The 13,852-nt window shown below is 54.6% G+C and overlaps 1 protein-coding gene across 1 annotated transcript in view; it reads right to left on the bottom strand.

Annotated features, from left to right (window-relative positions):
• Window positions 1–13,852, bottom strand: part of PSD2 (pleckstrin and Sec7 domain containing 2) — a gene marked incomplete at its 3' end in the record, with an annotated part of 44,643 nt that overhangs the window by 27,785 nt on the left and 3,006 nt on the right. The window contains exons 3-6 of the mRNA XM_010136023.1: window positions 7,730–8,218; window positions 6,225–6,419; window positions 1,663–1,743; window positions 986–1,098 (exon numbers count right to left, since the gene is read on the bottom strand). Coding sequence (XP_010134325.1) covers window positions 986–1,098; window positions 1,663–1,743; window positions 6,225–6,419; window positions 7,730–8,218 — 878 coding nt within the window. The remainder of the gene's footprint in view (window positions 1–985; window positions 1,099–1,662; window positions 1,744–6,224; window positions 6,420–7,729; window positions 8,219–13,852) is intronic.

The raw sequence follows: 13,852 nt of genomic DNA, 5'->3' as shown, positions 1-13,852 counted from the left end.
AAGAGCGTGTGTCCAGTTAGCCTGGCAGAGGGACTGGTGGCCTCCTGTGACACTAGGCACTTGCTGCTCTTTGGGAAGCCTGCGAGATGGAGACAAGCAGGAGCTCTCAAGCACAAGTGGCATACTGCACACAGAAGGGGGTGGAGGAGGAATGATGGGCACTGCCGTGGTGCCAGCGGAGAGCAGGTCAGTGTCTGGTTTCCACACACCCCCTCCAGATGTCGTAAGCAGGTGTGTGGAGGCATTACCGTAAGCGGGGACGTGGGCATGCTCATGTCTGGAATGTGCGTGTGGACGTGTGTAGTGGGAATGACCCTTCCCCATTAAAAATGTCAGAAGAAACTACATCTACCTTTAAAAAATGTGAGGAGAGGCTGAAAGTAGATAACAAAATCTGCAGCTCCCCTGAGCCCAGAATTTAGCCCAGCTGTGCGTTTTTCTGCTGCAGCTGCAGACGCAGGAGCACAACTCCTGCACACGGGAAGCCAATGGCATTCCTCAGTCTGCGTGGAAATGTTCTCTGTTCAGTGGACAAGGTCTTGGGCTGAGCCAGGACCAGACGCTCCCTTGCCCGCTGCCAGCAACCACTTCAAAAACCACGACCACAGTCTGCAACTCCTGAGAACCTCTCACAACCTCCCTGGTGCTGGGCAAGGCACAGCCACTGATCCAGGCTGCAGCCGAGGAGCTTGTCCTCGGCACAGCTCATACGCTCTTCAGAGGACATGGCCCTCTGGGAGCCGACACTCAGACCCTCAGATGCTGATCTGGCTCTCTTGGGGGCGGTCTGTGCAGCACCCGCTGTCTCCAGTCCCTCCCAGGACAAGGACAATCAGCAGGGCAGGATCCCAGAGGAAGGGAGAAACTGCAGCCTTGCCTGCCCGGTGATGCTGTTCAGGCCTGGCTGCAGACAGTTTTACAGTCAGTGACACACATGCGCTGTGAGTGAGAGATGGGCACCAGAGCCAGGGAAAGAAGGCAGTACCTTCGGACGTGCTCTCCTCCGGGTTGCACTGGCAGTATCGCCGGGAGAAATGAATCAGCACCCGCTCCCGCTCCTGCGTCTCCCCCATCAGCGGGAACGCTTTCAAGAACGTCCTGGAAAGAGAAAGCGACACTTCAAGATGTCATGGATCAGTCTGCTGGGCAGCGTCCATGCTAAGGAGGGAGATGGAAAAGGGGTCCTCGGAGCAGCTAGGAAGGCCTTTGTCTTCCCCCCAGCCTGCACACCCCTGGGCCCCTGCAGGTGCAATGCAAAGGGTTTCTATGGAGCCAGCCTGAGCTGCGCAGGGAAACATGCTGTCAGCTGAGATCTGACCCACCTCTGGCTTGATGGCACCAGGATGGGTTGTCCATCCCAAGGGAAGAAGTTGCTCCCACTTGCTCTGATTTTGTATGGGATGGGACTCCTGGGAAAGCTGCTCTCCACCATGGGGAAGCAGGTTGTGGACCCTCCTGCCAAAGCCCACTTTTGACAGCAGTACCTTGTGCCAAACATGACACCAAAGCAAAGATTAAACCACAACCTGGAGCTCCCCCCAGTCCCTGCTCCTATCACATGGATGGCCTCCACAGCGTTGGGAAGCCTGGAGGAAAAACCCACCGCGCTGCTCCGCTCTGTCCAGCCCAGGCCCTACGCGGGAGTGCCAGAGACCAGCTCACCTGAGTGCTTTGTCAAGGGTCAGGCCAGTGAAGTCAAAGAAGCTGAGATACTCCTCTGCTACCAACTTGCTAAATTCGTTACTGTAATTAAAGAGGGAGCAGTCAGCCCTTTCATCAGGGAAGAAGACACTGTCTACAAGAGGAACAGCAGACTTCTGTCTCCTGGACAGCCCAACTCCCAGCGAGACACTGCAGTCGTGATCCCAGACCCAGGGGTGCTCTCCGAGCTTGAAATGCTGCTGGAATACCTCCACAAGGGTCCTGAGGTGCCCCCAGCCTAGCACTGCGGCTGTCAACCCCAGACACCTGAGAAGGAGAGATGCCTGCCCCCACTGCACCCCTCTGTGGTGCTGCTGGCCAGGCAGAGCCTCCTCCCAAACCAGCCAGGAGCAGCCTGTAAGGATGTCCTGTGCTCACCTAGTCTGCTCCCGTTGCTGGACACGTCCCCTCCTCCTACAGAGGAGGACTGCTCTCCACTCCAGGGTGGCTCCCACCCCACCCTCTCATCACAGCACCTTGCTTGTGTGTCAGATGGATGCCACTGGGAAACTGGAGCCAGAGAGCTCAGCTGAGCTTCTGGCCCTGCTCTTCCCTGAGTGATTCTCCAGAAACTATTCCCCTGCCATGCTTTGGAAGGACGCTTGGAGACGTGTTGCCTTTACAGCCGGAATGGGGGCTGTTAAGTTCCTCCATCTACACAACTCAGGTAGAGGCAGTGCAAGAATAATTGATGACTGCTGGCAAGAAACAGGAGATGATCTCAACGTGCTCAGCTTTTTCCGTACGCAATTCCTTTGCCTCCTGCTCACAAAATGAAAAGCCAATTGCTACGCATTGCACATCCAGTTCCAGGCAGAACACGTTGCATCTCCCAGAGCGTTGTTTCATCTTCTGCTGTGAGGTGGATGCTGCAAAGCCTCTGGCACAGATGCTCTTTGGAAGCATGACAGGCAGCAGGACCAGGCAGAGCAGCGTGACAGCTCCAGGGGAGAGGTCCGCGCTGAATTTTGAGAGGTGGGACGTAAGCACCCATGCTGGAGTTTGCACAGGTGACCGCCTCAGAGCCGCAAGGTCTCACACCCTTAAAACAATCTTGTAATTTGTGATTTCTAGCTCTGGGGAAGAACATGTCCTCATGGGCCCATGGCCCCCTGGGTTGGTCTGTCTGAATCAGTGCCACTCTGATTGGTGTGCAGATTCCTGGCAGCTTCCCAGGGAGGCTTCTCCACTTGTCCTGGAATATCACAGCAAGGTGATGTGAGATGCAGAAGATGACCACGTTTGTGGAAGGAGATGTCACCACATCTTCACCCTTGTGCCAAAGAATGAGCCGAACCAAGCAAGCCCCAGGCCTTCTCTGGGATCCTTCCAGCTCTAAGTCTGCAGAAGACCTCATGCATTTGCTCTGCCAGTGATGGGGACCAGCCAGCACACTCCCTTCCTCAGCCAGGTCCCACCTCACACGTGCAGTTAGTCTCTCAGAAGAAAAGGTCCGATTCCTTCTGTTTGGACACCTATCTACTGGCTCTCCTGGGAACCTGCTTGGGCAGTCTGGGCACCAGGCACACAGCAGCAACTGCTATGTCCTGCAGCACCACAGCGACCAACGGGGGAGGAGAGTGTCTGATTCCCCTCACTGAACCTCAGGCTGGGCTTGAAGGACTGGCCTTGCCCAAAGCTCCCTAAAGCTGAAAGACTTTGCATGTCTATAGCCCAGGTCAGATGTTGCCTGGGCTGAATTGCTCATGAGGTGTCTCCATGGCCTACGCTGAGAGCTACATCCAGATTTACTAGACCTGTAGCCAGGCAGGATGAAGGTGAGTGTCTCCCACTCACCTTCGCTTGGCCCCACTCTCCCACCAGGGCAGCCCGGCAAGACAGGCAGGCCCTGCTGCCTGTCCCTCTGCTCACTGGGTCTTGCGGAAATCCAGGAGTCCATAGGGAGTTTGGGACCCCCAGGACAAGTGGTCTGTGCCAGCCGCTGTGGTGCCAACAGTCCCCAGCCTAGGTGCTCGTCTCACCTTCCTGTGTGCCTCACTTGGTCCCTAGCTGCTTGGAGAAGCTCCAGGCAGGGACTGCCAGCTCTGCCGAGGGAGCTGGCAGTGCCACAGGACACCTGAAAGCAGCCAGCCTGCAGGAAGCAATGACTCCTATGTCTAGCCAAGGGTTCAGTGGTGTTGATGGGACTCTTCTCCCTGAGCTCCAGAGCCAGTTAACACGCCCCAGGCATGCCCAGGTCACAGAACTCGGCAGTGTCCAGGACGAGACCGTGGCCTACACTAAGGTGGGCTTAGGTGTTTGCTCCAGTTTCCTCATTCAAGGACTGGCCTCCTCTCTCCCTGTGCCAGTCCCAGCCCCTCCTGCAGGAATCGATGACACTTCCACCACACAGCTCAGACAGGACAGAGACATCCCCAACAAGGCGTTTCCCATGGGGACATCCTCTGACTGGTGGCCCTGCCACACAGACAACCTCTACGGACCTCCTCTCACCTCACGTCCTAGCTGGATGCTTCCTCTCTCTGGCTGGTGTGGGAAGGTCCAGGCACCAAGAATGCTCAGTGACCTGCTGGGTCACAAGCCACCCCGGGGGTGACACAGGAGCCTTGGCCTTTTCTCCCAGTTTCATTCCTGCATGACTGGGCGGGGACAGTTAGGTGTTGCTTTACAGCTTGGATCACACTGTTCTACAGAGCTAGGCCTGGATTGTCCTGGGTCCTTTTTGTGCCACAGTCACCTGGGTCAAAAAAGGTTGTCCGTGAGAAGTTTCGCTTAAGAAAAATCCACCTCCCCAGGTGAGACAGTTCAACCTCCATCCAGCAAGAGATGTGTGACCACAGGCAGTGACGGAGCTGAGGCCATGCCACAGACCAGTCCAGGAACAGGAACCTTTCTTGGGGACTTGCATTGCCAAAACACATGATCTTCAGAGACACAAAGGTACCGACTGGGTTTGAGGTTAATTTCACAGAATTGTGTCTACTTCTTCTGGAAGGAAACTATTTGGAGATACCCAGGCTGCATCTTCTTGTTCACCAAGCCTTTTCTACTTGTTTGACAATGATAAATGGTTTTGGGCTGGGTTGAGGCTTTTGGGTTGTTTTTTTTTAAAAAATGCCAGTATTCACAAAGGAAAAAAAAAAGAATTAAAATGAGCTAAAAAGCTTTAAAATGAAGTTTTGCTTTTTGCACAACCCTCTTAGCCATCCCATCTCCGACACAGAGCTGGCCTGAAAGCATCACCTAAGCTTATCCTGCTCCCACCCCTGTGGGTTGGTCTTACATCAAAACCAACTCAAACCACCCCTATCCTCATGCTTTTTGCTCTGCAAATCCACCTGCTTGGTCCAAGAGCCTGCAGCTCTGCTCAGGTCTTGGAAAATGATTCAGACGTCAAAACCCCAGCGGATCAAAACAAAGGTTTTTCTTCTAAAGGCTGTGGCAATCCCCAAATGTGGCTCACCAAACAGCTTTCCAAGGTGTGAGGATTGTGGCTGTGAGTGAGGACTGCAGGGACACGCTCAGATGCACCCGAGGAGACCCGCTGCTTGAAACTTCCCCCACTCAGCAAGCTGTCACAGCAAATTTGCAGGGAAGGAGAAGTATGTCAGACCTGAGGCAGCAGCAACCCGCAATGCACCTGCTACAAGAACCACAGCAGAAAAGAAGAATGGGGCTGCTGCCAGGGGATACAAAGAGCCTCTCTGGGAGACCATTCGAGGGCTAAGCTGGGAGTCACAGACGATCCTTGGAACTGGAAGTTTGAGTATTGCCAAGGGATGGTTGTGTTCTGCTCATCTGGACAGGAGTGAGACACGTCAAGGACATAAAAAAACCCCGAACAGCACAGGTTATATCTGATCCAGGAGAAGGATGGTGGGGATTGGTGTGCTCACACCCACTGGCATCCTAAAATCACCTGTTACCGCTACACTCATCGCTGTTACGCTGCCTTGTAGAAATCCCCGTAGCTCTCACTTTTGAATAAACACTTTTGATTTCCCTTCTACCTTACCCAGGCAAATCTACCTGCTGAGGGGCTTGGCTCTCCAGTCCGTACCTGGCTCCCCATCAAACCCTTCACACCACCTGCACAGCCTGGGTCAGGAGGCACTGCGCTTTGGGGTGCAGACATGAAAAACCTGGGGACTGGCAGGGAGCCCTGTGCATGTCCAGGTCTGGATCCCAAACCCTTCGGCCTGGGGATTGCTTTAGGGGCGTCTTGCCGGGCCCTTACCAAACACAGGAAGCTCCTGGTCCTGGTGAGCAGCGTCTTGTGGCAGTTAATGCCCAATACATGCAGGCAATGTGTAGGATTTGGATCGCAATGGCTTTGGGCTGGGACCAGTTTCAAACAGAAGGATCTCCAACAGCCCCAACACCATCCAACAAGCCCTTGTAACACCAGGCTTGTCCCCTCCTGCCTTTGTCCTGTCCTCCCAGCATGACCAGTGCTGCCCCAGACTCTCCCCACCACAGCTGTGTTTCTGCTGGCCATTCCCGATGCTGCCATCTCAGTCAACCCCCTTGCAGGGCTGGCTGCAACCCGAAGCCCAACTTACTTTTTCCCGAGCTGACGTGCCACGTCGCAGCGCTTGAACCCTTCGAGGTTGTAGAGGCGCTTGGCCAGCCTCTTGGCAGCCTCGCTGTCTGCCCTGCAGCCGTTCGCCAAGGTGTCCGTGCTGCCCTGGTCAAGCTGCTCCGTGCTGCCCATGTCAGAGTCAGAGTCTGACAGCGCATCTTTCAAGCTGGCGTCGCTACACAGAAACAAGAAACAATTCAAGGAGCAGCAGCGTGACTTGACAAAACTCGCAGAAAAGGCCACATTCTGATTTCTTCTTGCCCTAACCAAAAACACGTGAAGAAACAACTATACATGTGTGAACTGAACAGTGGACAAACCCTCCTCCATGTCAGGTCAAATGAAATAGTACATTTAATTCCAAATTTGTAGAAACAGGCTGAAGAGAAGGAGACTTCTGAGACATGAGGACGTATCTGTTCGGAGCTAGCAGCCCCAACACCTTTTAAAGCTTCCTCTCTCCTCCTGGTGTGGAAGGGGATACCGAGCTCTTTCAGAGCCGTGGACATTCAGAAAATCTTGGGGATGGATGGAATGCTTCTCATTTGGGATCATTTGCTGAGGATGAGAGACTGCAGTGGTGCAAATCATGCCAATGGGACTGGCACCAGTCCTGCTGCCACGCCCACAGCCTCACTGGCACCATGTAGGTGGGGCTGTGTCCCTTTATTTTCTTGCCCAAGGCCCGTTCTGGCACCTATCCACACATTTTTGAGCAGTGCGACTCACGGAAGGCCTGACGGCTAGCTGGTCAAATGCCTTGCTCCAGCCCTCCCATGACCTGGCTGTTTATTGTCTGGCTTCCTCATGCAAGGAAGTGCCCTGCAGAGGAGCTGCTGCCTCCCAAGGACGATGGTTTGGGTCTGAGCTGGTCCAGAGGATGAAGTTTCTGCTGATCTCCTCACTGTCTGCAGAGGAACCTCTGGGGAGCCCTCTACAGGGGCACCCAGACCTAAGTGAGACCTTGAGGACTTCCTCTACTTCCGAGCACATTTGGCAGCACGTCTGCCTGCCCCCAACCTGCCAAGGGCTGCTGAGGATGTCAGGCAGGTGAGGCAGTGTCTACCCGGAGAAGCCCCAGCTGTGCCTGCTGTAAGGACAGGATCTGTGAGCAGCCAGAGGGATGGTGGTGCTCTCCAGAGCAAACATGAATAACAAGTCCTGAGCTGTGGCTTTTCCTGGGCTCGCAGGGCTCGCCTGCAGTTTGGAGTCCTGGGTTTGAGAACAAGGAGGACTCAGACCCAGGCCTGCTGGGGACTGGCTGGTTTAATGCCATGAGATCTTGGTCCCCAGCTGCAGTCCTAGCCTACAGGTAGGAAAGCTTTTCCTGTTGGTGTTTGGTCTCTCTGCCATGACAGCACATGAGAGGAAGCAGAAGGGAAAAAACAGCATCTCCATCTCTGTCAAGTCCTCTGAGCCTTGCTCCTGGACTGGGACCCCATAAGGCAATGAGCCCTTGCCCAAGGAATGCCCAGCCTGTCTTACCTGATGGAGTTAATGATCTTGGTGGCATCTTCCTCTGACCCTTCCACATGGAACCCGTTCGGGATACTCTTCAAGGACAACCGGCTCAGCACGTTCTCCGACCTGCTGCTGGTAATGGAGTGCCTGAGAGGGCTCCCAAAATCCCCCTCTGCTGGCTTTGCTGCTGCCTGCTCTTGCTTATCCGCAGCCATGTGGTGAAGGGCTTCTCTCTGCTGAGCTACCAGTTTCTGCTCCAAGAGTTCTTGGCTTTCCTTGACCCTTTGCTGGATCAATGGGGTGAGTGGGGCCTCAAAACTGACACAGCTATCTGTCTCGTCTGTGAGGGAGAGGACATCCAAAGAGTCCAAGCTGCTGTAGTATGTACCCTTCATAAGGTCAGACTCAACGATCTTCTCAAAGGTCGAGCTGAACCCATCCCTGATGTCTTTCAGTTGAAAATGTTCCTTGTCGTCCTCACTGAAGCCCAGCTTGGCATCTCCAGAAGCAAACCTGGACCAGAAAGGGAAATGCAGAAAACACAGTCAAGGTCATTGCTTGTACCGTTCTGTTTGGAGGCACGAGGCAGCAATGGCTGCTGTGATGACAGGCCCTTGGGAACTTTCTGCAGTATAAACTGCCGGGTTCCCAATTTTATTACAAGCTCCTAGGGCTGAAAAAGGCAGAGCTTTATGATGAGCAAACCCTGGGGCCCAACCAGCCCTTAATTTGGTCAAGCCCCAGTGAAGCCAGACTTCTGAACTGGAGCCATTTACACCTGACACATGCTACTGGACCCGCTGGCAGCATAGATTTCATCGGCAGCTTCTCTCTCCCTTCAAGTGCTTCAGTTACAGCTACTTCAGAAGCAGGAAAATCCTTAAAATCGAGGCTGCTCCATCTAACCGTGGATATTGGCAGCGAATGTCCTTGATCCTTTTTCTAGTGGAGAAGCAGCAGAAGCTTTTAGGGAGCAATTCGTATGCTGTAACTTATGCCTTGCCTCTCAGATGAGGCACCCACAAGTGCGAGGTGCCCTATGCAGGGTTTTGTCTCCCCTGAGGAGGATGTGAAAGGTGCTGGACACACGCCCCAGCAGGGGAAGCTCCACGCTGCTTCCCATCCAGCCCGCGGGGTTCCGGCACAGCACCACAGGCTGTGGAACACACGGGCCACAAGCCCAGCTGCCAGGTAAGCACGGATGACCCCCAGAGATCCTGACGCTGTTTGGCTTTGGCTGCAGGAGCAATCACTCCGGTGCACCCCATACGAACCCCGACTGGGAGAACTCCCCTGAGTCCAGCCCAGCCACACGCACTGTGCTGGGAGCCTGGGGGACACCTGTGACCGAGTTCACTTTCTTCACTGCACACACGGTGCTGCAGTTTGGATTTGCCACCAGACCGGTGCTGATCATGTTTTACCTGCTGCTGATGTTGCACAGTGGCACGGCCCTCTCCTATTCTCCTCTCCCCAACAAGTAGGCTGGGGGTAGGCAGGGGGCTCGAGGGGACGTGGCTGGGACAGCTGACCTGAAGCGACCGAAGGGTATGGCAAGCCACAGAGAGTCTTTCTCAGGAAAAAAAACACAACCAAAAAAGGGGTGTGTGGGTGTGAGGGTGTGGGTGTGGGTGTGAGTGTGTGTGTGTGAGAGTGTGTGTGTGTGTGTGACTGTGAGTGTGAGAGTGTGTGTGAGTGTGTGTGTGAGTGTGTGTGACTGTGAGTGTGAGTGTGTGTGTGAGTGTGTGTGTGTGAGTGTGTGTGTGAGTGAGTGTGTGTGTGTGAGTGTATGTGAGTGTGTGTGAGTGAGTGTGTGTATGTGAGTGTGTGTGTGTGCGTGTGTGTGAGTGTGTGTGTGTGAGTGTGTGTGTGTGCGTGTGTGTGTGAGTGTGCGTGTGTGTGTGAGTGCGTGCGTGTGAGTGTGCGTGTGAGTGTGAGTGTGAGTGTGGTCTCTCCGAGCAGCCGTGGCTCAGAGGCTGGCTGGGCACCAGTCTGCTGTGGGAAATGTGTGGTTGCTTTCCAGTCACTGCAGTTTGTTTCCTGTTTCTTTCACTTGTTAAAGGCCCTTACCTCACCTCACAAGTCTGCTCTCTTTCGCTCGTCTGATTCTCTCCCCCATCCCACAAGGGATGGTGGTGAGCAAGTGGCAGGAGAGGTGCTCAGCTGGTGGTTGGAGTCACCTCCTCACTCAGTTTGGAAGCCCCGTGTCAGCGCTGCGGCTGCGCCCAGTGCCCCAGCTGACGAGCCCGGCCTCACTCGGCAGCAGCATGCAGTTCCCTGAGATGAATTCTGGGCGTGAGCAAGTTTCCTGTGCCGGTGGACGAGGTGCTGTACCTGTGCATGCCCAACCCAGCTGCTCTTTGTAAAGTTTCCCACCAGGCACCAGCGACAGCCCAGCCCCTGCCTCGTGCATCGCCCGCCACGGAAAGGATTGGAAGTGGACGTTGGGAGGTCGTGGCTCTAGCACAGAGGCAGCAAAGCCCGTGTGAGCCAGACATGGCAGAGCCATGAGAACATCGCCGGGGAGTCTGGACACTTCTCGATGCACTTTACAAAACAGCTCAATCTTTTTAGGTCAGGAAACTGAGGCACATGTCACACTCCATGGAATTGCTCATAGTAAGAGTAGAGAGGTAGAGAGAAGCAGTCTCGTATCCCATCTCCACCAGCTGACAGCAGAGAACAGAGGAAGCAAAGCCACCATGCCTGACCGCCCCCGCAGCCAGCCACGCGGTTCCAGCTCCGAGCTGTCTGCAGCTGACCAGAGGCATTGACCTGATCCAGAGACATTCAGCCCATCTCGCCCCACAGACACAGGCTCCTGGTTTATGGTGGAGATGGACCCCTGAACACCACTGCTGTACTTGGCCCTGATGCGAGGTCTGCTCACAGCGTTACAGGGTCTGGGGAGCACACTCCCTTCTCTCAGGGCAGGAGGGATTTGCCTGTATTTCCACTGCACAACCAAGCCAGCAGCCAGGAGGGAAGGCTGCCTCTTGAGCAGAGAGTGAGTTAACAAGGCTCTGGTTTTAGTGGCCTAGATACACTAAGGTAGCATCCTCCTCTCCTGGAAACCCCAGCCCTCCAAAATGCCTCAGGCTGGATGGAAGGGGCTGGCCATTGCAGGACACAGTTGCCCTAAGGGCTAGAGAATGACACCTTGCTGCCGGTGACAACACACATCCAGGAACCATCGTCATCATTTTAGTGGAGCAGCCAGGTCTTGTGGGATACACCATGCCCGAGCAGTGACGCTCACACGGACCAGTCATCCTCCAGCACCCTCAGTGCGGGCCACAAGAACTCAGCATTTACATGAGCACTAATTCCAGGCAGTAAAATGGGACCTGCTGTCCCTTCACGTAGGGGAGTCCTCAAAGTCAGCCCCCTTGTTTGCTACAGCCTCTGTGTTCGAAGACTGAAGCCTGCAGGCTGGGGCGCGCTTTGGCAGCGCGGATCTCCTCATCCCCAGAATCCACAGCAACCAAAGACAGTCATAGGGTGAGAGGGGAGACAGTGGACAGCTAACAGAAGACCAGTGTAAGGAGAGGAGACTGCAGTGGCAGAGGTGCCCCGCTGGGGCAGGGAGGAGCGGGCACGAGTCAGCTGCCAGATTTCCTCATGTCTGCAAGAAAAGTGCGCTTGGGGAAGGATTTGAATGGAGGTGGATTTTTCTGCTTCTGACGTGTCAGGGTGAGAGCCATTGAAGAGGGGAGGACAACCCAGTGCTCTCGGGTTTCTTATTTCTCAGTGTCCCAAGAGTCCGAGGAACCCAAGCAGGTCACGGTCCCATGAAGCGACTCTGCCATGCCGTCTTCCCTTCCTTGTGGTGCTGGGTGCAAGGCCAGAAGGCTGGTGAGCTGCGGCTCAGGGAGGATCCTGGCACAGCTGGAAGCAGGACAGACCCACCTGAAGTGCTGTGCAAGGAGGGTCACAGTCCTGCTTGGCTTGTGCTACACTCATGAGTCTTGACAGGTCCTGACAAATACGTTTTTGCACCCTCTGGAAGCCCCCTCTGATGCCTGATCTGTTGGAGGTGGTGTTTTCCAAACCCTGTGAGTAAAACTTTCATGAATCTCTAGACTCACATAATCCCTGGAATCCAGGAGCTCAGGGCTTAAGAAAACTGCCACCCAGGTCATCAGAGCTGGCCATGCAGCAAACCAGACACAAGCAGAAATGAGACAGACGGCAGCAGCTCCAGCCCGCAGAGCCCTCACCCTCAGGACTGCTGCTCTTTACAAAGCCATCCCTCCCCAGAGGGAGAACTGCAGCGCCTGGGCGGGACTGTGTGTACAGAAGAGATCTCCTCCTCCCACAAAGCAGGAGGAACTTTAAAAACTTCATCCCCTTGTGACAGGAAGAACTTCACAGCCTTAATTACACCCTGCAGTGGGAACTGCAGATCTGCCATGGCAGCTCATCCCATTGCCAAACTTCCTGCAACATCCCCCAAACCCAGTGAATTCCACATCCCCTCCCCTACAGTGAAGCTGTGTCCTTCCACACTGAGGAAGAACCCTGGGCCCTTGTGGTTTTCCCCTGGTCCCACAGGAGATCCACCACACCACCCCTCGGCCTGCATTGCTGCACTCCCATCACCAGCGTGTCGTTGTGCGCCACACGGGAGGCCATGCCCCGGCCCACCCCTGTGAGGTTTGGTGCATAGAATGTTTCCAGGAGCGCTGTGCATCACAGCTGTGCCCGAGGGTATTCTCCTGGGTACTCCTGGGTATCAAGCCCATCAAGAGCCATCAAGCCCTGTGCCTTCTGTATATTACTTAGCAGGTCCCACAAGGTCACCATCCCAAGCCACACAATTCCTGCTCTCATGGCACTGAACAGAATCATCCCCATTAATTGCTCACACCACAGAGCTCGTATTTTCCAGCCCTTTACTCACCCCTTGAGCCCAAACTCGTACAGCGGACAGCCAAGGGAGAAAGTCTGTGTCCCTAAAAATGCATCAGCATGGGCTGCATGGCACAGACTGCAGAGACCAGTGCCGGAGCTCTGGTCCTGGATGGGTCAGGGGGCATCAGTAAGTCAGGCACTGCACACGTGTCCTTGCACCGTCCCAGAGAAGACGAAGAGACTTTCTACAGTTTACACCTGCCCGGGAGCATCACCTGCATCTCATCTGTGGGAGACAGTGAAAGACCTCGCTCTGTGACGGAGCCTCCCTGCAGAGCAGTGCCGCGTCCTCACGACCCAGCAGGGAAGGCAATCGTGTTACTTGAACGAGAAGCTGTGCATTTAGTTGCATCGTAATCACAAGGGTTGGAAGCACGTTGGAGTTACGTGGTACCTCACTGCCCGTGCTGCTCCTGCCAGCCAGCCCAGAGAGGCGGTTCCATCGCTCACGGCAGGGCTCGCAGGGCAGCGCACTGGGTGACTGCTGCCGCTGAACTGTGCTGGATTCTTATGCACTGAGTGGTTTCATTCAATTCTCAGTGGTTAACGAGTCGTAATAAAGTACAACCCAGTTTGCTGCGTGGGGTGGGGAGTCCTGTCAGAGAAGGACGTGATGGAAATCATGACTTTCTTGCCTATGCACTTCAGGCTTTCTGCAAAGTTCTTCTGAAACTTTATTTAATGGAATTTGAGTTTCTTGGCGGTGGTGTGTGGCCATGGGAGGAAACATGGGCAGAGGCAGCAGTCCCAAACCTGCAGGTCCTAAGTGCATCTACAAGCCAAAGGTGGGGGTTCCTCTACAGAAAGGTTTGATCTTTTTGCATAAGTTCATGAAGCTGAAAGCAGAGTATCGTGCACTGGGGAAGCTCTCAGTTTGACTGCAGAGCAACGACCTCCCTGAGGTCAGCAGAGCCGACGCTGGGGGCTTCTGGGAAGGTGAAAGACCTCTAAGCAACACAGCTACAATGACAGGAAAATGGGCCTTGGCAGCCGGTGTATTGGCACACCAGTGGGTGCCACAGGATCAACTGTATCAACTACACGGGGTAAAAGGGATTCAGTTAACGCAAACTGCAGCACAAGCACTACAGCGTTGGCTTTGTTTCCTTGACTATTGTATCACCCATTTCCTGTACAGACACACCAACCTACCTTCAGCTGGACAACCACAGTTTCTTCCTCCAGCTCCCCTATGGAGTCAGCGACCTTGGATGACTTCTTCCCCTTTAATTC

Source organism: Buceros rhinoceros, unplaced genomic scaffold, assembly GCF_000710305.1.
Source record: "Buceros rhinoceros silvestris isolate BGI_N320 unplaced genomic scaffold, ASM71030v1 scaffold18455, whole genome shotgun sequence".
Taxonomy (NCBI): Eukaryota; Metazoa; Chordata; class Aves; order Bucerotiformes; family Bucerotidae; genus Buceros; species Buceros rhinoceros.
Note: the sequence above shows the minus strand (reverse complement) of the source record. Positions and strands in the feature narration are given on the sequence as shown.